Here is a 23935-nt window from a genome sequence, read left to right as displayed (position 1 = left end):
GATTCTTCAAACTGGGAGTTTTCAGATTTCCCATGAATTCCTTCAATATGTAATAATGGTGCATGTCTTCTGGGATTTACTTCTTCTATCTTTAGGGATTGCTTTATGGTTTTTAGAGTACCTTACCATTCTGAATTAGTTTTTCTCCATGAGACTGGATCATTTTTTCCAAGGATGGGTAGACAATCTGAGAATGTTAATCTGAACCCACGGAAGCAGATTTTCCAAGATCAAAGAACAAATGTTTGGGACTAAACCAACTGAACTTAGGTTTTCTGTAACTGGTATGACAGTTCTTCCTTCCACAGAAAAGGAAGAAATCAGACATCTTAGAGTGAAGGATAGTCTGTGACCAAGAGTGGAGATGACACAGGAGTCAAAGTGTGGTTGAGAACCTGTGTGGTTCCCTTTCAGGAAGGTCCCCAAGCTAGGAGGTCCTTTTTCCTATTATGGATTTATGTGAGGCCAAATTTTCTTCCAGTACTTCAACCAAAACATATTGCAACAAGTATGAGAATCCAGCTGTCTTCTATGAAGGCAGACACATTCAAAAAGATCTTAAGAATGTAAATTAAAGCCACTGTTTTCACTATAATTTTTTATGCTTTGAAAAATATATGGTATTTTGCAAAAAATATGGTATTTATGTTAACATGTAATGGTTTATTATTTTAAATGCATTAATAATAAATATTTTAAATTTTTCTCAGCTTTAGTTTTTAATATGGTCCTTATTAATTAACAGTCATAACCCACTTAAAGAAAAGCTTTTTGAGGTCCTCAATAATTTTAAAAACGTTAAGGTGTTCTGAGACTAAAATTTGAGAATCATCATCCTAGAAATTTTGACTTTGACATTGAGTTTAGAACATTTACAATTAGCTAGTAGTTCTGAGTGGAGAAGGCAATGGCACCCCACTCTGGTACTCTTGCCTGGAAAATCCCATGGATGGAGGAGCCTGGTGGGCTGCAGTCCATGGGGCTGCTAAGAGTCGGACTCGACTGAGCGACTTCACTTTCACTTTTCACTTTCACGCATTGGAGAAGGAAATGGCAACCCACTCCAGTGTTCTTGCCTGTAGAATCCCAGGGACAGGGGAGCCTGGTGGGCTGTCATCTGTGGGGTCGCACAGAGTCAGACATGACTGAAGCGACTTAGCAGCAGCAGCAGTAGTTCTGAGACTTAAAAAAAAAAAGACACCTACCATACTATTGTATGTGAACAATATAAAAATGAAATCCCTTGGTTTTTTCCCACCCCCTAAGGAGTAAAAGGGTCCCACAGGGTCTGAATACTGCCTCCCTCTCTAACTAGTTGAACTCATTATCAAAATGGCTCTACTGGGCTAGTTAATAAGGTGGCAGAGTTCTCTCTCTTTTTTTGTTTTTCTGCTCAAGGTCCCACAGTTAATCAGTGGTGAAGTTAGGACTTGAAAACTAGTGGTCCAGTTTCATGGTCCATTCTACTGATGGTTGTGGAAGCCCACTCCAGAAAGCCACAGTGCTGAGTGCTTTATGGTATCCTATTCACTCCCAGCGAGAACCTGTGAGAAAATTATAATTGTTTAAGAGACGAGCAAAGCAAGGCTGCTGCTGCTGCTGCTGCTGCTAGGTCACTTCAGTCGTGTCAGACTCTGTGTGACCCCATAGACGGCAGCCCACCAGGCTCCCCCGTCCCTGGGATTCTCCAGACTAGAACACTGGAGTGGGTAAAAGCAAGGCTAAATGGTGGTAATCTTGTCCATGGTCATGCTCCTATTAAGATGCAGCTATACCAAAATAATAAATCCGTATGTATCAAAGGACTAATATATGGAGATTATTAGGCTGTTTTTTAATCTAAGCCCAAATCCTTCCTGTTCTCTTGCACTTCAAGCCTTGTTGCATTTATGCCCTCATCAATTTGCCTGATTCTGGCAGGTCCATTCGCCTGCTAAATAAATTTACTCTATCAAATAGGGCTGGCAGAGTTCTCTTCTCAAAGTTGTTGCTGAATCTGTCCCCTGGGGTTGGGGAGTATGGGGGGTGGGGATAATCCTCACTCATTAACACGTTAGCATATTTAACACCTGTGTTCCTCATCATCCTAAGCTGTTTGATAAACACATAGATTCTCAGGGTTCACAGGCAAGCCAGATGAGTTTTGAGGGAAGGGGCATGAGTAGCCTGCAAGGACTCCTGGCGTCCATCACCGAGGCATGCTGGGATTCCAGGGTGGGAGGCTAAAGAATCTGGACCAATGCTGCACTTCATCTCTTTCATACCTTGGCATTGTCGTGGCTGTGGGCAAAAAGGGATGATGATGAATAAGAAGATCAACGAAAGGGAGAGAAATCAGGAGAAGAGGTGATGAGTGGAGATGACGCAGGAGTTGGAGATGCTCCTCTCTACCCTGCAGCTGCTCAGGTCTCATCCTGCAGCCATGAGCTCTCCAAGACCTGGACCAGGGCTGTGTCACTCCTGGGAGATGCTTAGGGCTGTACTGTCTTCTCCAGGTCTTGGAAGAGCTTAGCACATGATGACTGGTTGTTGGACATCAGACATCTCTGAATGTACAAACTTGAAGATGCCGTGTAGGCTGGTTGAAATTCAAGGGTATAATGATTAAGATGTGGCAAAGATTAATGTCTCGATTCAGTGGAGGAAGAAAAATGATGACTTAGGGTGTGAAAATGTTAAGCTGGAGAGGTCCAGTAGGCAGTTAGAAGGGGCCTGGATCTCAGGAGGGGCGTGGCTAGAGGTGTCATCGTGGGAACCACCATCCCATAGAGACGGTGAAGGGTTTGGATAGACAAGGTGAGTTGAATAACTGTTCATCTTTTGCTCTATCAGCTTTTCCAGGTGGCCTATGTTTTAATCAAATTTGCAAATTCTCCTCGCCCTGATCTTTGGGTCTTGGAAAGATCTGTTGACTTTGGAAGCACCTACTCACCTTGGCAATATTTTGCTCGTAAGTAGTCTTACCTACCATGTTATGAGGGGTTTGAATTATTTACAGCAGATCGAGACTGTAGGTTTAACTAGAAAGTTAACCTTTCAGTGTGGGGCATCAGGGGCTGGTCTGTTTTAACTTTCTAGCTTACCCTCGGAACATCCGCTTCTCAAGCATGTGTGCATGAGTACCAGGGGTACACATGTATAACTGGGGTTGAAACACCTTTTATGATAATGGTTCTTGCTACTATTCAGGGCGAAGTAGTGTATCTATAGGGCTTCCCAGGTGGCGCTTGTGGTAGAGAACTTGGCTGTCAATGCAGGAGACATAAGACATGCGGGTTTGATCCCTGGGTCAGGAGGATCCCCTGGAGGAGGGCATGGTAACCCACTCCAGTATTCTTGCCTGGAGAATCCCATGGACAGAGGAGCCTGATGGGCTGCTGTCCTTGGGGTTGCAAAGACTTGGGGCACTACTGAAGCCACTTAGCATGCATGTACACAGTGTATCTGTAACTGGGCCAGAGCTTCATTCCATTTCCTTTTATGTAGATCTAGGAAGTAAGTTCCATCTTTATGAATCCTGCCTTTTCACGTTACTTACCTTGACCTTGTCATCTTCACTAATGAAGAATGTCTGAGTCTCTGAACCCTATGATGAATTGAAGTGGACCGGAATCTTGCTATAAAGGCATTGGGTTTTCCAGGAATGCTCCTTAGAGGGTAAACTTGTCTAAGGAAGAGTGAAGATTTAGAATGAAATCTTCAGACTATTCCTGTTGAAAGTTGCAACAGGGCTTTCAGTGGCCAATATATATATATATTTTAATAAATTTATTTATTTTAATTGGAGGTTAGTGGCCAGTATTTAAGTGGCCTGAAATGGCTTGGTTTTTCTTTCATGAATTAAGAATTTCATTCTAAGATTACATCTAAATATCTTAAATGCTTCTCTGGTCTTTCCCTTTTTGTGTATTTTCTTAAGGAAACATAAGATTTCTTAAGAAATTTAAAAGAGGACAATATTTTATTGTATAATATTAACATTTCCTTCCCAGATTCTAAAGTAGACTGTTTGGAACAGTTTGGGCAGGAAGCAAACAGGGCTGTCACCCAAGATGATGATGTACTTTGTACTACGGAATATTCCCGGATTGTGCCTTTGGAAAATGGTGAGGTAAGTAGCTTTGGGAGGCCTTGAGAGATAAGACTTAAATATGAACATGAAGATGCACATTTTTTTATAATTGTGAAACTTGCATTTTCGAGCAAATTTAACATAGATGAAAAGAAACCACGTTGAAAATGCCCAGACTGAGTTGCTGGAAATTCTTGTGGTTTTTTTTTGTTTGTTTGTTTGTTTAATTGAACTATAATTGACAGTGGAAATTCTATTTGAGGTCTTTGATTTTTTCTTGGGAAGTCAGGATTCTGCCTCCAAGGCCCATAGGTCTTAGATTCTCTTTTCTATTGGAATATTAAAAAAATCACTGTGGATCACTGGTGATTGCGGTGAAGACCCCTCCCACTGCTTCACAAACACCTTGTCTCCCGTAGGAGTAGGGGGATGAAGGGGTGGTGGCCGAGCTAAGCCTGATCCTTTTTGGCAGGATCGGTGTCATTTGTCGGGGAGGGTTGCGTGTCTTCCTTGCGAAGTCAGCCAGGCTATTGTTAGGGAAGATGAGAAAATAGCATGGTGGGAATCAGAGAAGAATTCCATGGAGTGAATTTCAAGTGAGCGTCTTTGAAGGGTGTCAGTCTCATTCTCCTTAGGGAGGGAGATCTTTCTTGAGCAGCTGTATCCAGTATCTTCCAGTGATGGGTCAGTGGTTCATGTCTTAATAAATGGTTGGGGCTTGGACTTCATCTCCTCAAGCTTTAAAACAAAACTTGGGTGGTCCAGTGGTAAAGAATTCACTTGCCATTGCAGGGGACATGGGTGTGATCTCTGGTCTGGGAAGATTTCACGTGCCCCAGGCCAACTAACCCTGCATGCTGCAACTACTGAGCCCACACTGCAGAGCATGTTCTTTGCAACAAAAGAAGCTGCTGCAATGAGAAGCCCTCGCACCGCAGCTAGAGAATAGCCCCCGCTCACCGCAACTAGGGAAAGCCCACGTGCAGCAACAAAGAAGCAGTGCAATCATAAACAAATAAATTTAAAAATATAAAAAATAAAATAAAAGCAAAACCTGGGTTTTGAATAGATTTCTTTGTCCCCTTCACTGTTTATATCCAGAGACTTCCTTTTTTCAACCTCATTTAGGTTTTTAGCTTCCTTTCTTTGATGCAGCTTGCAAAAAATGTTTCCTTATTTTCATAGATTTTGACATTATACTTTCAACATCTCATAGTGTTTATAGCTCCACAACATGGTTACAGCAAAGGGTTTGTGAATGGAAATGGTTTACAGAACCCAAGAGCCCAGGTTTTGAAACATCAAATGACTCCAAGAAACCAAGAGTTTTGGAGCTTTATTGTGTGTGTGCTAAATCACTTTAGTCATGTCTGACTCTTTGTGGACTGTAGCCCACCAGGCTCCTCTGTCCCTGGGATTCTCCAGGCAAGAATACTAGAGCGGGTTGCCATGCCCTCCTCCAGGGGATCTTCCCGACCCAGGGATTGAACCTACGTTTCTTACATCTCCTGCATTGGCAGCTGGTTCTTTACCACTAGCTCCACCTGGGAAATCTTTGATAAAAGGACTTTTTTTCTCCTCTATGTGTGTGTGTGGTGGTCCTTTTAGGTTGTGGTGTCCTTGATAAATGGTCGACCAGGTGCAAAAAATTTTACTTTCTCTCACACCCTGAGGGAATTCACCAAGGCCACAAACATCCGCCTACGTTTTCTCCGAACCAACACCCTTCTTGGACACCTCATCTCCAAAGCACAGAGAGATCCAACCGTCACCCGGCGGGTGAGTAGCACTCTTCAGTGCCAGGATAGCAGCTTTTGGTACTTTGTTTGCTTGTTGAATTCATTGCCTCCAACTCTTTCAAGTAAGCTTGCTTTTTTTTTTTTTCCCCAAATTGGAGTTTAGTTGCTTTATAACGGTGTGTTAGTTTCTGCTGTGCAGCCAAGTGGATCAGTTTTATATGTACATAATGCCCTGTTTTTTAGATTTCCCTCCTATTTAGGTCATCACAGAGCATTGAGTAATGTTCCCTGCGTGCTATAGTAGTTTTCATAGTTACCTGCTGCTGCTGCTAAGTCGCTTCAGTCATGTCCGACTCTGTGTGACCCCATAGACAGCAGCCCACCAGGCTCCCCCGTCCCTGGAATTCTCCAGGCAAGAACACTGGAGTGGGTTGCCGTTTCCTTCTCCAATGCATGAAAGTGAAAAGTGAAAGTGAAGTCGCTCAGTCGTGTCCCACTTTTTGCAACCCCATGGTCTGCAGTCCACCGGGCTCCTCTGTCCATGGGATTTTCCAGGCAGAAGTCCTGGAGTGGGGTGCCATCGCCTTCTCTGCTCATAGTTTCCTAGTAGCATATATGTCAATCCCAGTCTCCCGATTCATCCCACCTCCCCTTCCCCCTTGGATGTTCGTATGTTTGTTCTCTACATCTGTGCTTTCGAATAAACTTTACAGCCAGTAATGTCAGAGAAGATATTCTTGTCTGAAATATGAGGTGCAGTTTAGAAGTTTGGCTGTTAAAGATGAATCATCATATTCAAAGAAGATGAAAGGCAAAAGATGTCAGCCATCCTGGTATTAGTCTGCTGTTACAACAAATAGCCCTCAAGTGTCAGGAATGAATACAATAAAGGTTTAGTTTTTGCTCATGTCACAGTCTGATATGGGGTCAGCAGATGAGATCAGTGCCACATGGTCATTCAGGGACCCAGGCTGTTTCCGTGTAGAGCCACAGCCATCCTAGGATGTCAGACCCCAGGTCCTCCTTGCATTCTCTGCACCTGGTCAGCTGATGAGGGAAAAGAGAGAGAGCATAGGGAGGACGAGTCTCCTAACCACACAGCTCACTGCCATTGGCAGGAACTGGCTGTGGGACCCGTTGGACGTGCAGGAGGCTGGGTAATGCGATGGAGAAAAGCGAGGGGTACAGGCATTGGTGAACATCAGCACTCCCTGCTCATGTTAGGTGGCCATCCCTCACTCTCAGTGTCAGGACAGTCCCCTGACTCCTGGGCACAGCAGAGTAAATATCCCTAGTTCATTCTCCTCCCATCCTCTGATCCCCTCCCCGGGCCTCCCAGTGGTCAAATCAGGCAGGAGGCCGAAGGAAGAGAGACCCTTGTCATCCCATAAAGTTCGGCCCCTAGGCAAAGTGCAGGATGGAGAGGGGTGCATGGTGGACTTGGGAGGGTGAATGGAAGATGCCAGCTCTATTTTATCGAGTCTGGCTTCTTATGTAGGTAATTCAGAGGGCCGGGAAAGGAAGGGAGAGAGAAAACTCAAGCTTCGCTACGGTTTTGAGTTTTCTGAAAAGGCCAGTCCTCTGGAGTGTGGGTGGCCTGTTTCCTACAATTTCAGCCCCCTTAGCTGCCTGTGAGCTGCTGTACGTGGGAACTACAACTGGATCCGAGGGTGAAATTTTCAAGGGAATCCGGGGCTTTCTGATCAACTGTAGCCAGACTGTTTCCATTCCTCTGCATTTGGAGCCTCACCACAGATGTCCTCAGCACATTTTGTGTGTGTGTGTGTGTCTTTTTGAGGGTTGTAAGGATACTCCTATGTATGCAGATTTCTTTTCACTTAGATGAATGTAGTCTTCTCTATTAAGTAATTTTTAATTGGAGTGTAATTGGTTTACCATGTTGTTTCTGCTGTACAATGAAGTGAATCAGCTGTATGTATACATACATCCCCTCCCTCTGGGACCTCCCTCCCACCCTGGATCCCACCCCTCTAGGTCATCACAGGGCTCTAAGTTGAGTTCCCTAGTATACAGCAGCTTCCCACTACCTGTCTGTTTTACACCTGGTAGTGTATATATCTGGAGAAGGCATTGGCCCCCCACTCCAGTATTCTTGCCTGGAAAATCCCATGGATGGAGGAGCCTGGTGGGCTGCCGTGTATGGGGTTGCACAGAGTCAGACACGACTGAGCGGCTTCACTTTCACTTTTCACTTTCATGCATTGGAGAAGGAAATGGCAACCCACTCCAGTGTTCTTGCCTGGAGAATCCCAGGGATGGGGGGAGCCTGGTGGGCGGTCTATGGGGTCGCACAGAGTCGGACACGACTGAAGTGACGTAGCAGCAGCAGTGTATATATGTCAGTCCTCGTCTCCAAATTCTTCCCACCCTCCCGTTCCCACACTGTGTCCACACTGGAGTCTCTATTCCAAAAGTCCCTGGGCAGATGAATGGATAAAGATGTGGTACTTGTATACAATGGGGCATCACTCAGCCATTAAAAGGAACAAAATTGGGTCATTTGTAGAGACGTGGGTGGGTCTAGACTTTGTCATACAGAGTGAAGTAAGTCAGAAAGAGGAAAACAAACATTGTATATTAACACATATATGTGGAACCTGGAAGAATGCTACAAGTGAACCAAGTAGTTTTTTATGGCGTGCACTGCATATATAACCCCCCTCCCCCAGTCTAGGTTGCTTCTTTAAGTCGAGGAGCCCAGAATACCAGCTGTTCTGTTACACGTATCGCGTATGCAGCTGAGTGAAGGCAGATGGCGGGCTTCCCTCTTGCCACTGCTGCCCTAACCCGTGTGCACAGAGAAACTCCTGTAGTGAAAGCTTCTGAGTGTGCACTTGTCTCAGAAAGCTCTCCAATGCTGCATTTATCTGTATTGAGAAGAGGGGCTGTTAATGTCTTCAGACTAAGTAAGACATGGCCAGGAAGCTAAGACACCGCACAGCTTTTAGTGAGGAGATGGAACAGAGCCCCAACTTGGAGTGAGTAGGGAGGTTTAGGATGACTAACCTCAGCGACAGCTAACAGATACAAAGCACCTCTTGTCCTTGTGCGTTCAGAGACTTCCTAACAGATATTCTTGCTGGTGACATCACCTCAGTGAGAAAGATTATTTACACCCCCGACCCCCGAATTCCTTACTGAATCCTGTGCATCTCCAGCCAAGGGAAGGAAGGGAGCTGGCAGTTGGTGCCACCCATTGTCATGAATGGAGAGACCCCCGCCATGCTGGAGACATGCCCTGTCCGTGAGATGGCCACCCACATGGCTGGACTGGTTTAGGGGGCGAGCCTCAGCTGGGTCTGTAGCTATCTGGCCTTTTGGAGCTTGAACCTCCGCCTGTGGCTTTATTCAGCCTGCCATAGGCAAGCGGACGTCCATAGCTGCTGGTGGGCCCTGGCAGTCTCAGCGCTGTATCTAATCCATTTTGGTGAATATTGTTCTCCTTTCCTGGAACCTGTGCACAGTTGGTGCCAGATGTTTGATACAAAATTATATTTTTGGTAAACAGATAATGTGCAGTATATTGTGCACTATGTGGATGTCAGCTTTATATTAAAAAAAAAGAGAGAAGCTGGGAAGCGGGCAATCCCTTTCCCAAAGGCTATAGGGTGTGCTTCTTTTCCAAGGTAATTTCTCTTCATGCATTTAAAGCATTTATTTAGAAACTTTTCAAAGTTCAGTTTTATTTTTAAAGATTTTTTTTTAATGTGGACTATTTTTAAAGTCTTCACTAAATTTGTTACAGTATTGTTTCTGTGTTATGTTTTGGCTTTTCAGTCATGAAGCATGTGGTATCTTAGCTCCCCAATCAGGGATCAAACCTGTGCACCCTGCATTGGAAGGTGAAGGCTTAACCACTGGACCACCAGGGAAGTTTCAGTTATTTTTTTTTATAATGTAACAAGTTTTGATCATTAGTCATGACAACTATACCATTTTTTTTCATTTATTTTAATTTTTTTGTCTCTTGACCACATGTCATGTGGGATCTTAGTTCCCCGACCTGGGATTGAACCCACATCCCCTGCATTGGAAGGCGGAGTCTTACCACTGGACTGCCAGGGAAGTCCCAATTATTTTTTATAATGTAACAAGTATAGTTCGTTAGTCGTGACAGCTGTACCATTTTATTTATGTTTTTATTTTTTTTTATCTTTTGACCACATGGCATGTGAGATCGTAGTTCCGCGACCAGGGATTGAACCCATGTCCCCTGTGTTGGCTGCACGGAGTCTTAAGCACTGGACCGCCAGGGTATTTTATTTTTTAAAATGGACAGATTCAGCAGGGTGCTATTACATTTGATTGGGGAATGTATTTCTTTTGCAAGAAAAGTTACATCCAAACATGGCTCCCTTTTGTGCTGAGGGAGGCTTAGGAGACAGGATGGAAGGGAAGAGGGTCAGTACAGGTGTGCGTTAAAGATTAGTAAAGTCTGTGTTGGGACTTAGTAAAACTGACAGGTTCTTTTTCTGCTCTATAGTATTATTACAGCATAAAGGATATCAGCATCGGTGGGCGGTGTGTTTGCAACGGCCATGCTGAAGTATGCAATGCAAACAATCCTGAAAAACTGTGAGTACCTTGTGTAAATTTTTTTAGCTTTCTATGAATGTCTAATTGTTTCATTGGTGTTGGCATCCTATTAAATACTTCTAAGTTCCTTCCCTTGACAGGAATGTTTCAACATCAACACGAAGATGATGTGTGTGTCTCCTCTCCATCCCAACACCCCCTTTCCCACCCCCGCTCCAGACGGTGCCCCAGGCAGCCACAGACAGTTGAGTGCAATTGGCAGGAGAAATGTTTGTCATCCCGGGTGTATGTTTTCAAATCCTTTTTCATCTTTAAAATTGTGGTATAATACATATAAAGTTTACCATCTTAGCCATTCTTAAGTGGGGGCGGTTTAAGTTCATTGGTGTTCAGTACATCACAGTTGTGCAGCCAACCTCCAGAACTCTCTTCACCTTGCAGAACTGAGGCTGTTTACACACCGCTGCATTCTGTCCTCTCACAGCCCCTGGCAACACCATTCTACTTTCTGTCTCTATGAATTTGTCTACTCTGAGTGTCTCATAGAAGACACAGTATTGTCTCTTTGTGACTGGTTTATTTCACTGAGTATGATGTCCTCGTAGCATGTGTCAGAATTTCCTTCCTTTTTAAGACTGAATAGTGTTTCATTATGTATACACTGCATTTTACTGACCCCTTCATCTGTTGATGGACACAGGTCACTGCCACCTTTTATCTGTCATGAATAATTCTGCTATGAACGTCAGTGTAACTCTGGGCATATTTCACGCATAACAAGATGCGTGTATCTCTAATGTTGTGTTCTGCAGTGTATGGATGTTGCGTGTGCTGCTCTGCAGCATGTGTGTAAGTGTGGCCAGGTGTGCTCGGTCGTGTCCAGCTCTTTGTGACCCCATGGACTGTAGCCCACCCGGCTCCTCTGTCCATGGGATTTTTCAGGCAAGAAGTCTGGAGTGGGTTGCCATTTCCTCCTCCAAGGGATCTTCCCAATCAAGAGATCAAACCTGTGTCTCTCTGCAATTGTATGCACTCACATTAATCACTTCTAGAAGGATGCTCTGAAGAGCCAGAAATGACCAGATGCTAGATATAGTAATGTTTGTCTCTCAGTGTTTTAATTTAAAGTGTTCAATTCCCCATAGCAGCATTTACCAGGGGTACATTTTACTGTTAGTCAAGTTCAAGTTTGTGCATGGCTACACAATGCTAAGGCCTAGCTACAGGTTTGCTAAGGCCTAGCTACACGTACAGCTACCAGTGTATGTGGTAAGTTGGTGATGCCCTTCTGCCCAACTTGAAACAATCTCTAATGCTATCAGCCCCCTTTCAGGGATCAGGTGGTATTCTCTGAAATAGCACTGTGAATCTATCAACCGACCAGTCCTTAATCAGTAAGGGTTTGCTTATTAATGATCAAATATCCCTGCCATGTAACCTCCTGAACGGTTGGGCCCTCAGGCACTAGAAGCCGGATCAGGGAAGTCCAGAGTTGGAAGAGAAGGAGAAAAGAGTTCTCTGTAGGTCTCTGAGCCTGAGATAAAGTGGTGCCCTGTGGGAGAGGAGAGGAGGAGCAGTCATTGGAGAGAGGCCAAGCTTCCCGTTTGGATGAGCTGCTGGCCCTGTGGTCTTGGCAGACCTGCAGGGGCTCTGTACTCCGCAGTGAATTGTTCCCGGCATGTGTCATTGGACAAAATACCTCTCCGTCCCTCAGTGAAAGGCTCAGAGAGCCACTGGTCTACATTAGCACAACTGCCTTGCCTCCCCATCTGCTGGTTGGCTTCTGCCCAACAGGCTGACCTGCACAGATGATTCATGGAAGGGGATTCAGTGACCTAACAGAGGGAGCCACAGCTGGGCAATCAGCAATCAAGTAGAACCCGTGGCAAGGCAAAAGAGGACTTTAATCAAGTTGTGGGTACAAGGCTGACTTTGATGTCCAGAAATGTGGAAGGATCATGGGTTTAATTCTGAGCTTCCTAGTAGTCAACTCAAAAAGGGAAACCTGTGCAGTTTCATATTTCACTATGATCATAATCTAAAAAGTATCAGTAGTATAGGAGAAGGTGAATGTTGACACTGGGGCCAGATGAGACCTGTACCTGGAGGTGGATGGAATGGTCATGAAGAGGATTCTCCAGTCAACAATATATTCAGTAACATCCTTCCAATAGGCACAGGGGTAAATTTTCTACATCAGTCATCAGCCTGGGCTGAGAGAGGATCAGCAAAAGCAATTATTTGGGGGTGGCGACATGATACAAACAGGTTCCCAGCTCTCTCTTCTTTTTCTGTACTCAATATGGATCTCCCTGTAAGAGCAGTCGGGCACTCCGCTGGTGGTCCAATGGTAAAGAATCCGCCTGCCAATGCAGGGGATGCAGGTTCGATCCCTGGTCAGGGAAGATTCTACGTGCCGAGGAGCAGCTAAGCCTGAGCATCTCGCTGCTGAGCCTGCACTCTAGAGCCTGGGAGCTTCACCAAGAGAAGCCACTGCAATGAGAAACCTGAGCATTGAAATAAAGAGGAGCCCCCGCCCGCCAGCACTAGAGAAAAGCCTGCACACGACAGTGAAGACCCACTGCTGCCAAAAGCAAATACGTGTTGTTGTTTTTTTTAAAGAGAGAGTAGTTGGACTCCATAATACCAGAAAAAGAAAAAAAAAAAAAAGAATAATAAGACTGTATGTTCTTTAAGCAGTTTGCCCTAAATGTTTGTTCAGTCCAGCTTAAGCAAATACCTCATTGGCAATGAGCTGAAAGTGCATCTCTGACCAAAACCCATTTGGACTCTAGGTGTTCTGTGCTGCCAGTTAAATCTGTGTCCATCTGCTTTAACAGGCAGCTGAGTTGGGAGAAGGATGATGCCTTTTCTTAGGAGAGTAACATTCCCATCTCCCCTGGGAAGGATTAATGGGATCCCCACGGGCACAGCCAAGAATTTTCTTAGACTCTGTTTTGAATACTCTTTCAAGCACAGATGAATGGAAGCTCAGAGCTTGGAGTTCTAATTCAGTGCCATGACTATAGCTATTTCATTTAAGCCTAGAAACATTTTAAGGCACGTCTATAGTGGAAAAGCTATGACAAACCTAGACATCGTATTAAAAAGCAGAGACATTTAAAAAAAAAAAAAAAGCAGACAACACATCCCTTTGCTAACAAAGTTTCGTATAGTCAAAGCTATGGTTTTTCCAGTAATCATGGATGGATGTGAAAGTTGCGTCATAAAGAAGGCTGAGCACCAAAGAACTGATGCTTTCAAATTGTGGTGCTGGAGAAGACTCTTGAGAGTCCCTTGGACTGCAAGGAGAGCAAACCAGTCAATTCAACCCTGAATGTTCATTGGAAGTGTTGTAGCCATGTGTTCCGGGAAATAAACTCACTCAGAAGGACAGTGCAGATAGTGGAATGCAGTTTATTACAGTGGTGGGCCCAAGGCAGAGTCTCCTCTTAGCCAAGGACCTCGACCAGTTTCTGTGAAACCTTATATACCCTAAGTGTACGCGCTCAAACCCACCTCCCCAAATTCTCTGAAACTAGTCTGAACAAAGGAAAGATACAATCAAAGTTAACCTGTGATTTGTATGCCTTAAACCTGTGATTCATATGCTTTAAGCCTAGGTCGTTAACAGTGGACAACTATCAGTAGGCCTGTAGTCATACCCCAATAAGCTTAATAGAATTTATGATTCTATTCGGTTACACAGATAATTAGGATATTCTTTTAGGCAACGGAGTGTCTAGGTATGAGCCCTGGGGCTCTTCCATCCGGAGGGGTCTGCTTTTCCAGTTGGTATGTCATTTCCATAGATACTGGGCTTATAGCTCAAAGTCCACAGTCTGTTCCAGGATGGAATCCTGCTTTCAAGATGGAGCCTGTTCTGTCTGTTTCCTCCTTCAGAAGGACTGATGCTGAAACTGAAGCTCCAATAGTTTGGCCACCTGATGCAAAGAGCCGAGTCATTGGAAAAGACCCAGATGCTGGGAAAGATTGAGGGCAGGAGTAGAAGAGGGTGACAGAGGGTGAGATGGTTGGATGACATCAACAACTCAATGGATGTGAATTTGAGCAAACTCCGGGAGATAATGGAGGACAGAAAAGCCTGGAATGCTGCAGTCTATGGAGTCACAGGCTTCCCTGATGGCTCAGATGGTAAAGTGTCTAACTGTGGGAGACCTGGGTTTGATCCCTGGGTCGGGAAGATCCCCTGGAGATGGAAATGGCAACCCACTGCAGTACTCTTGCCTGGAGAATTCCATGGACTGAGGAGCCTGGTAGGCTGCATCCATGGGGTCACAAAGAGTCGGACATGATTGAGCGACTTCACTTTCACTTTCGTGGAGTCACAAAGAGTCAGACACGACTTAGCAATTGAAAAACAACAAAATAGTTCTTTGAAATAGATATTTTGTGTTTACCCCATTGCCTTGCTGAGTAATCTGAGCTGTGGCCCAGTGATGGAGCTGTTTTTTGGAGCTGGACCCTTCAAGCAGGGTTCTCTGAGATGTTGTGAGTGACTGTCTCCTGCATTCTTTGTACCTCTGGGCCAGACACCAGGTTGAAAGTTAGAAATCTGACCCATCTCACAGGTGACTCTAGATTTTTGTGAAGATGTTGATACTCCGCACACCTCAGTACCCTCAGCACTTGCTCCTGTGTCGATTTATCATTATATAAGGTGGCAGAGAAGAGCTGGGAGTTTGAAGTCAGACAAACTTCAGTTTGAAATCTGGCTCTCTGTTGACCATCTCCTGAGTTTTGGCAAATATTTAAATATCTCTGGATATTAGTGTCACCACCTGTAAAGTGGAGTTAATAAGCAGGATGGAAGGACTTGAAATAACGTATGCAAAGTGCTTTGTTCTCATAGTCACGCAGTGGTACCATAGGTGACCATGATGACTCACTTTTTTACATGGGAGCAGCTGATCTTCAATTTAAAAAAAAAACAGCTTTTCAGTAATAGATCTGCTTTGTCATATGCCCAGGTTTCGGTGTGAATGCCAGCACAATACTTGCGGGGAGACATGTGATCGCTGTTGCACGGGGTACAGTCAGAGGCGTTGGCGGCCCGCCACGGGGAAGCAGAGCAATGAGTGTGAAGGTGAGCCCTGGAGGAGGGACCCTGGGGCGCAAGGCCCCGCCCATGACCCCCCCTCCCTCATTTCTGCCTGAGGACTGAACGCATGCATGCTCAGTTGCTTCAGTTGTGTCCAACTCTGTGCAACCTTATGGACTGTAGCCCGCCAGGCTTCTCTGTTCATGGGATTTCCCAGGCAAGTATATTGGAGTGGGTTGCCATGCCCTCCTCCAAGGAATCTTCCCAACCCAGGGATCGAACCCACGTCTCTTATGTCTCCATTGGTAGGCGGGTTCTTCTAGTGCCACCTGGGAAGCCTGCCTAAGGACTGAGGGCAGTGTTTTTCCTGTGCTCGTGAACAGGGCAGGATCATGTCAATCTCGGGAGTCGGAACTATCCATCCCAATGAGTAACTCACCGACTGGAGGTAGAAGTGCCCCACTCTAAATTCAGATAGAAATATGTGAACAAAAATAGCAACAATAATGACCATTAATATAAATATATATTAAACATTCACTGTATGCAAAGATTGGGCAGAGTGCTTTGGCAATTGGCCTCTCTTTTTAGCAATCTAAAATGCGATGCAGCCACTATTAAATTTTAAACCCTTACAGTTTCTTAGGATATGATACTGGGTTGGAATCCTGATTTTTTTGAGGACCGACATCCAGAGAAGGTGGTGAGATTGATGTCTAAACAGAGAACTGGAAGCACTGAGGGACTAGGACTGAGGGGGATGTAGGGTGGAGGGGACCAGGGAAGGAAGGAAGAAAGGCTAGAGGCTGCTTTTAATTACGGGCACAATATAAAGCAAAAAAAAAAAAAAAAAAAAAGTGTTATTTTAACAAACAAGCCGTATGAGAGCCAACTAAAGATTTTCTTTTAAACCCATCTTCTTAGAAATTCACATATTTATTCCATTTGCTAGAAATTAGAAACATTTTTAACTTGTCATTATTGACTTTGGAGATTGTGGCTTATTTTTTCCTGAATATTCTTAGCATTTGAAGATGAATTTGCTTTTATGAAATGACCAAAAGGTGTTTGGATCCAGGTTTGTTGAACTAGGGGGCTTCCATGGTGGCTCAGACAGTAAAGAATCTGCCTGCAATGCAGGAGACCCAGGCTCGATCCTTGATTCAGGAAGATCCCCTCCTGGAGGAGGGCATGGCAACGTACTCCAGTATTCTTGCCTGGAGAATTCCATGGACAGAGGAGCCTGGTAGGCTACAGGCCATGGGGTCCCAAAGAGTTGGACACAACTGAGTGACTAACACTTTCGCTTTGTTGTTGTTTTAACTAGATGGGTAAGAAAGCATTTTGGCCAAAAAATTCTTGTAACTGTTAAGAAATAAGACTGTGATTTCTGTAACCAGCAGAATTACTTAGAATGCATTTCTAATGAGAAGTTCCAAGCGAGATTTGAGAGATGCTAGCCTTGTTGGAAGGTATGGATGCTCCCTGGGGGAATGCTCAGGTGATCTCTAGGTCCAGGGTGTTACCTGGATGGCCATTCTCACTTGATAGTCAAAGCTAACAGGTTCCTTTTCATTGAATCCCCTACTTCTTATCCCTAGATAATAAGGCCAAAAAGAGGGAAAAGTAATAATCAAGGATCATTTCTTTCAACACTTTCAGATGCTGGTTTAAAATAGTTTGATTGAGTAAATGTTATCACATAAACTCCAACACTGGTCATATGATTTGTTTTCCAGACTAATGGAACCCCTCAGTGAATGACATGCTTACTCCAACATTTTTGATGACTTTTAAATAATTTCCTTTCATAAGGTTTTAACTTTCTTACACTTGCCAAAATGGTTAAAAATTACAGGCTGCATGTGGAAATCAGACCTAGTAAGATATTTGTTAGATGCTGTCTAAATTCCATGTGAGTTACTGCAATTCAAAATAAAGACCTCTGAAGAAATAACTGATGTAGTAAATAGAAATGCCTAAAAAAAATCATGGCACCACTGAGGAAATGAAAATAAGAAAATGTTCAAGCTCTTAGAAACACGATTAACTGGGGACTTCCCTGATGGTCCAGTGGTTAGAACTTCACCTTCCAGTGCAGGGGGCTGTGAGTTGGATTCCTGGTTGGGGAGCTAAGATCTGCATTCCTCAGGGCCAAAAAACCAAAACATAACACAGAAGCAATGCTGTAACATATTCAATAGAGACTTAAAAAAACAGGTTAATTTGGAATTCTAACTCAATCTTCTTCCCTAATAGATTTATCTGAGAACTTGATTAAACTATACAAATTCCTGGAAAGATAGAAAATTCAATCTAGGTGGAATGTAGTGAATATATATTCTACCTAAGAGACAAGAAGAATTTTACTTGTGTTAAATCTTTTTCACCTTGGCAATGATGAAAATCCTAAATGGGTTTAAACTATATTTTCTAATTTTATAAGTATCATGTATTAATTGTAAATAATTTGGAAATTATTTCTTAAAGTAAAATCATTAATACTTTCATTACCCTAAGAGATCCACTATTAATATTTTGTTAGGTATTCTAGTATTTTTTCATACACAGTTTAAATGCTCAAGAGTATATTATTTTATACAATTTTATATCTGGATCTTTTTCACTTAGTATTTAAAAATATTTTCCCGTATCATTAAAAACTCTTTGACATACTTTGTGATGGCACATGGTATAGTCATTCTTGAGTCAAGAGTATCTAAAAAGTGTTTGTTTTGTTGAGTCCTTACTGTGTGCAGGGTACCATGCTCTATTACAAACGAAACATGAGCAGTGCTTGACTTCATAGAACTCAGTCAAGCAAATATACTGTTGTTTGCTTAGCCATTTCCCTGTGGTTAGATGTCAAGATTACTTCCATTTAATCACTATTATAGATAAAGCTGAGATGAAAGGCTTAGAATGTTGACTGAGAGAATAGATTTTGGAGTCACAGAAAGAAAAGTCAGGATTCTGCCTGTCTGACTTGTGAACTCTGTGAATGAATACTTCCCTTAACCTCTCTAAGCCTCAGCGTCCCCATCTGGGCTATGAACATCATCATACCTCCCCTAGAAAGTTACTATGTATATAAAATAAGATAATGCGTGTAGTGCTTTCCGTAGTGTATCAGGAACTCGGTTATCCTTGGCAGTAGGAGTAATAGTAATATTCACTTTGTGCAGCTTAACTGGCCTGTTGTAGTTCAGTCTTTATGACCCATATGACTCCATGAGCTGCAACATGCCAGGCTTCCCTGTCCATCACCGTCTCCTGCAGCTTGCTCAAACTCATGTCATTGAGTCATTAATGCCATCCAACCATCTCCTCTGTCATCCCCTTCTCCTCCTGCCTTCCGATCTTTCCCAGCATCAGGGCCTTTTCCAGTGAGTCAGCTCTTTGCATTAGGTGGCCAGAGTATTGGAGCTTCAGCTTCAGCACCGGTTCAGGGTTGACTTCCTTTAGGATTGACTGGTTTGATCTCCTTGGCATGTTGATTTATCTTAATTTGTTGTAATGACATATCTTATTTTTTTGAAAAGAGAAACTTTCTCCCAATTAATATTAAACAAAAGAAAGTATGAATTGCATATGGTTGTAGGCTGATCTTTGTGTAAAAGTCTCTAGAATTTTCCACTCAGGGTATCCATGGTGTTCCAGAATGGACTTTCTTGTAGTTCAGTGGGCAGTAATCCTCTCAGAGCAGGAGGTGCGGGGATTTACTGAGGCTCTCATAGTCGCGATGCAGTACTAACTTAGAATACTCTTTCCTTAGCATGCAACTGCCATGGACACTCCACCGACTGTTACTATGATCCGGATGTGGAGAGGCAGCAGGCAAGCTTGAATATCCAAGGCCTCTATGCAGGTGGAGGGGTCTGCATTAACTGTCAGGTAAGGCACTATTTAAGTCAGCCTAGGAAATGAACATTCAGGAAGCCCTACTCTAAAACAATATCACCAGCTTCCCTGGTGGCTGTGGTAAAGAATCTGCCTGCCAGTGCAGGAGAGATGGGATTGATCCCTAGTCCAGAAAGATAATGCATGTGCCACAGAGCAATTAAGCCTGTGTACCACAACTATAGAGCCTGTGCTGTAGAGCCTGGGAGCTGCAACTACTGATGCTCGTGTGCCCCAGAGCCCATACTCCACAGGAGAAGCCACTGCAATGAGAAGCCTGGCACCACAGCTGGAGTGTAGCCCTGGCTCACTGCAACTAGAAAAAAGCCCATACAGCAACAAAGACCCAGCACAGCCAAAAATAAATAAGTAAATAATATATATAATATATAAAAATATTTTAAAAAGACATTTATAAGAAATCTTAAAAATAAAAATAACTAAAATGATGTCAAGAAAGTGATATGCAATCGAAAGGATTTTCTGACACCCTTTCTCCACTTTTGTACATAGAAAGCCTGCTTAGCTGGATGTAATTTAGAGATTGTAGGGAAAATGGACTGAGGGATATTTGCCCAAACTGTTGATTAGATTTTTGGGCCTTTGCCTAATTGGAGGGGAGAATTCCTCTCATCTTGACTGCTATCCATGTTATAGTAGAAAGGCTCTGAGATAGGACAAATTCATATCAGTTTCCATGCTGACTTTAAATCCCATTTTCAAATGGATTCTGAGTCTAGAGGAAGTACGTCATGATCAGTTAATGATGTCTGCCATTGACATTGAAACCAAATAAGAACTGATTCTTCATCCCTTCTGTAGAATGATTGGGTTCACTGGAATTTAGCTAAGAGGAGGGTGTATGTATGTATATCTGCCTCGAGATATTCATTAAAAATTGTGTAAAATGTTCATGAATTTAGTCTATATTCTGTCTTGTTTGCTTTTAGAAAGGTATTTTGTTCATGTTGCCATTAAAGAGGCATGTTACATGAGGTACCTATTTGTATGGAACCAGGGATATGACCAACCTAGATAGCGTATTCAAAAGCAGAGACACTACTTTGCTGACTAAGGTTCATCTAGTTAAGGCTATGGTTTTTCCTGTGGTCATGTATGGATGTGAGAGTTGGACTGTGAAGAAGGCTGAGCGCCGAAGAATTGATGCTTTTGAACTGTGGTGTTGGAGAAGACTCTTGAGAGTCCCTTGGACTGCAAGGAGATCCAACCAGTCCATTCTGAAGGAGATCAGCCCTGGGATTTATTTGGAAGGAATGATGCTAAAGCTGAAACTCCAGTAGTTTGGCCACCTCATGCGAAGAGTTGACTCATTGGAAAAGACTCTGATGCTGGGAGGGATTGGGGGCAGGAGGAGAAGGGGACACAGAGGATGAGATGGCTGAATGGCATCACTGACTCAATGGACGTAAGTCTGAGTGAACTCCGGGAGTTGGTGATGGACAGGGAGGCCTGGTGTGCTGCAATTCATGGGGTCGCAAAGAGTCAGACACGACTGAGCGACTGAACTGAACTGAACTGAACTGAGGGATACACACCCTCAGAGAGACCCACCATTCTCTGCATGTCTCCCTCTCCACACATTTTATATCATCTGTCATCACAGTTAATTAAATACAAGTAAATGTGCACCATAGGTTTGCTGTGAGTCATTGGGCTTTGTGAATAAGTGGAAGATCCCAGGATCTTGTTAAAGCTTTGTATTACAGGACCTTCTGTTGATTTGCGTGCACATAAAAGCTGCAGGTGCCCTGGACGGTCTGAAATTTGATGAAGGATATTTATGAAAACCCTATAATGGACGTCATGTTAGTGATGAAGTACTGAACTCTTTCCTTCTAGAGGTTGGGAACAAGAAAGGATTCTTGTGACAGTGTCCTAGAGGACCGAACCACTGCATAAGACGAGGGGAAAAAAGTATTAAGGTCAGAAAGGAAGAAGCAGAACTAGTAGAACTGTTTCTATTTGGAGATGACACGATTGTTTATATAAAAAAGCCTAAGGATATACAAGACAATTACCAGAACCAGTAAGCGAATTTAGTAATGTTGTAGGGTACAATGACAATATAGAAAAACTAACTGTATTTATATATACTAGTAGCAAACAATAGGAAGATGAAATTAAAACTTGATTAAAAATAGTATTAAAAACCATAAAATGCTCAGGAACAAATTTAGCCAAAGACATGTAAGACCTCTCTGTTAAAGCTAAAAAGCTTTGCTGAGAGAAATCTAGAAAAAACTAAATAAAATAGAAAAAGGTAACATATTTATGGATTAGAAGACTCAGTAGTATTAAGATATCCGTTTTCCCCAAATTGCTGTACAAAGTTAATGGAAATTCTTGACATGTGGATTAAAGTTTATATGGTTATGTAAATGACCTAGAATATTCAAAGTTGTCTTGAAGAAACTAAATAAAACTGGAGAACGTATCATACTTCAAGATTAACTGTAAAGCTACAGTAACTGAAACACTGCTAGTGACGTAAGGCTAGAAGCATAGATCAGCATAGCGCAACAGGAAGCACAGAAGCAGGCCCAGACTTGGGTCATTTTATGTCCACAATGGACATTTTATTTTTGATAAAAGTACCGAGGCAATCTAATGGCAGGAGGTGGGGAGAGAAGAGAAAGTCCTTTCAACAAATGGTTCTGGAGTAACTGAATTTTATATGGGGAAAAGGTTAACTTTGACCATTCATCTCAAACATACACAAAAAACTAAATTGATATGGATCAGACCCAAAATAAAGTTAAAACTTTAAGCTTTAGAGAAAAATATAGGAGATAATCCTTATGATTCAGAGGATGAGCAAAGTTTCCTTGGGTCACTGAAAACAATAACCATGAAAAATAAACAAATTAGACTTCATCAAAATGAAAAACTTCTGCTCACAAAAGGCACTGCAGAAAATGAATAGGCAAGACATGAATGGGGAGAAAATATTCCCAAAACATCAATCTGAAGATTGGTTGGTATCCAGGATGTATAAAGAACTCCCACAACTCAGTAATAAAAAGACAAATAACTTAATACAATTGCAAATGGTTTGAATATCCACTTCACAGAAAGTGGATGTATGAATGGTCAATAAGCATACAATAAACACTTCATAAAAGTGGGTATATGAGTGGCCAATAAGCATATGAAGGGCTTAACGTCATTAGTCATCAGAAAAAAATTGGGGCCCAAGTTCAACCTGATGTGCTCTATCAGAAGCCATAGTGGCCAACAACAGAGTTGAGGGGTCATTGGCATTTGATGGGAGAGGTGGACCACAGCCGTTTCCTATTTGCCCAAGACGTTTATGCATGTAAATGAAGTCAAAGACGTGGCCAATGTGGTTTTGACCTCAGTGTTAAAGTGAATTCAGATTTTAGCCCACAGGACAAGAAGTGGTAATAAATAAAAGTCTGTAATTAATAAAATCATATTAAAGGGAAGAGGATCCAGAAAGGGTCCTTGTTCTCTCTGTGTTCTATGCAGACACCTTTTGAATCAGTGTGTTATATTTGTTTTTTAAAAATTTCTTATTGCCTTTCCTTTCATTAACGAAAGAATATTGTCCTTCTGATTGTTTCCAAATTGGGAAGGGGGACAGAATTGAGCTAGATCCATCATTTATAGTTCTTGGAAATTGATGGTGCATGCTGGGTAATTTGATTTTCTGGCAATTACAAGGATTAGCTGTGAAATATAAAAGGCTGCCTTGTATTGTACTTTAAAATGAGCTCTGTGTGTGAGACACATGCCTACATTTTCCATTCTCATAGCAGAAATGTTTGGGAAATGGTTTCAGAGTAAAGCAAAGATAAAGTTTTGGAATGACGAGAGGAGGAGTTATAGATGCAGTTTGTTTCAAAACTGAAGAAGATAAAAATACACACGTGGCCCTTTATTCCCAGGGTTAAACCTAAAGGTGATCTATTATCCATTCATCACTGTCGAATGAAGCTTGGAAGAGTGGCCCTCTGGAGTTTTTGCTCACTCAGATATCAGGTGCTTCAGTAAGAGGTAGCGAGGAAAACTTGGCCTGTTCAGTTCGTGGTCTCATTTCCTCTTCCAATGGGAAAAAATTCCAGAGCCAAGTTCGAGCCAGTGTCCTGTGATAGATCTTGGAGACTCAAGGTCAAGATCTGTGCTCTTTTTTTCTTCAGTGATTTTAACATTACAGTTGTGTATGACAGAATTATTTCTCAGGATGAATAGCACAAAATAAGGGCTTCTCCTGTATTCTTCCCTCTAAGTTTCTTTTGTTTCTTTCTAGCATAACACAGCCGGTGTAAACTGTGAGAAGTGTGCTAAGGGCTATTATCGCCCTTATGGCATTCCGGTCCACGCCCCCGATGGCTGCATTCGTAAGTTTCATTCCAATTTGGTGTGTCTTAGACTTCAGAGAGAACATTGGTCTAAATTATGATTGGCTAAAAATTCCTTTTGTTTTCTCTCTCTCTTCATATTATTGGTTCTACTCCACTAACTGTGTGACCTCAGTTACATGTATCTCTGAGAATCAGATTTCTTCTATATAAATGCAAATGATAATCTAGTCTCTAAGATTAAGTGAATTGCCATCAAAAC

General features: G+C 42.8%; 1 protein-coding gene across 4 annotated transcripts in view; it reads left to right on the top strand.

The window, feature by feature from the left end:
- Nucleotides 1–23935, top strand: part of LAMA3 (laminin subunit alpha 3) — a 253384-nt gene that overhangs the window by 57085 nt on the left and 172364 nt on the right. For 3 of the 4 annotated variants that reach the window (XM_042239547.2, XM_060405224.1, XM_042239548.2), the window contains exons 3-9: nucleotides 2833–2950; nucleotides 3993–4111; nucleotides 5681–5851; nucleotides 10316–10407; nucleotides 15360–15475; nucleotides 19206–19324; nucleotides 23622–23712. In XM_042239547.2, coding sequence (XP_042095481.1) covers nucleotides 2833–2950; nucleotides 3993–4111; nucleotides 5681–5851; nucleotides 10316–10407; nucleotides 15360–15475; nucleotides 19206–19324; nucleotides 23622–23712 — 826 coding nt within the window. Of the gene's footprint in view, nucleotides 1–2832; nucleotides 2951–3992; nucleotides 4112–5680; nucleotides 5852–9869; nucleotides 10087–10315; nucleotides 10408–15359; nucleotides 15476–19205; nucleotides 19325–23621; nucleotides 23713–23935 lie in introns of those variants that run through there. The other variant, XM_060405225.1, reaches the window with a different exon arrangement.

The sequence above is a fragment of the Ovis aries genome, chromosome 23 (genome assembly GCF_016772045.2).
Source record: "Ovis aries strain OAR_USU_Benz2616 breed Rambouillet chromosome 23, ARS-UI_Ramb_v3.0, whole genome shotgun sequence".
Taxonomy (NCBI): domain Eukaryota; kingdom Metazoa; phylum Chordata; class Mammalia; order Artiodactyla; family Bovidae; genus Ovis; species Ovis aries.
This window is presented reverse-complemented; position numbering and strand designations above follow the sequence as displayed.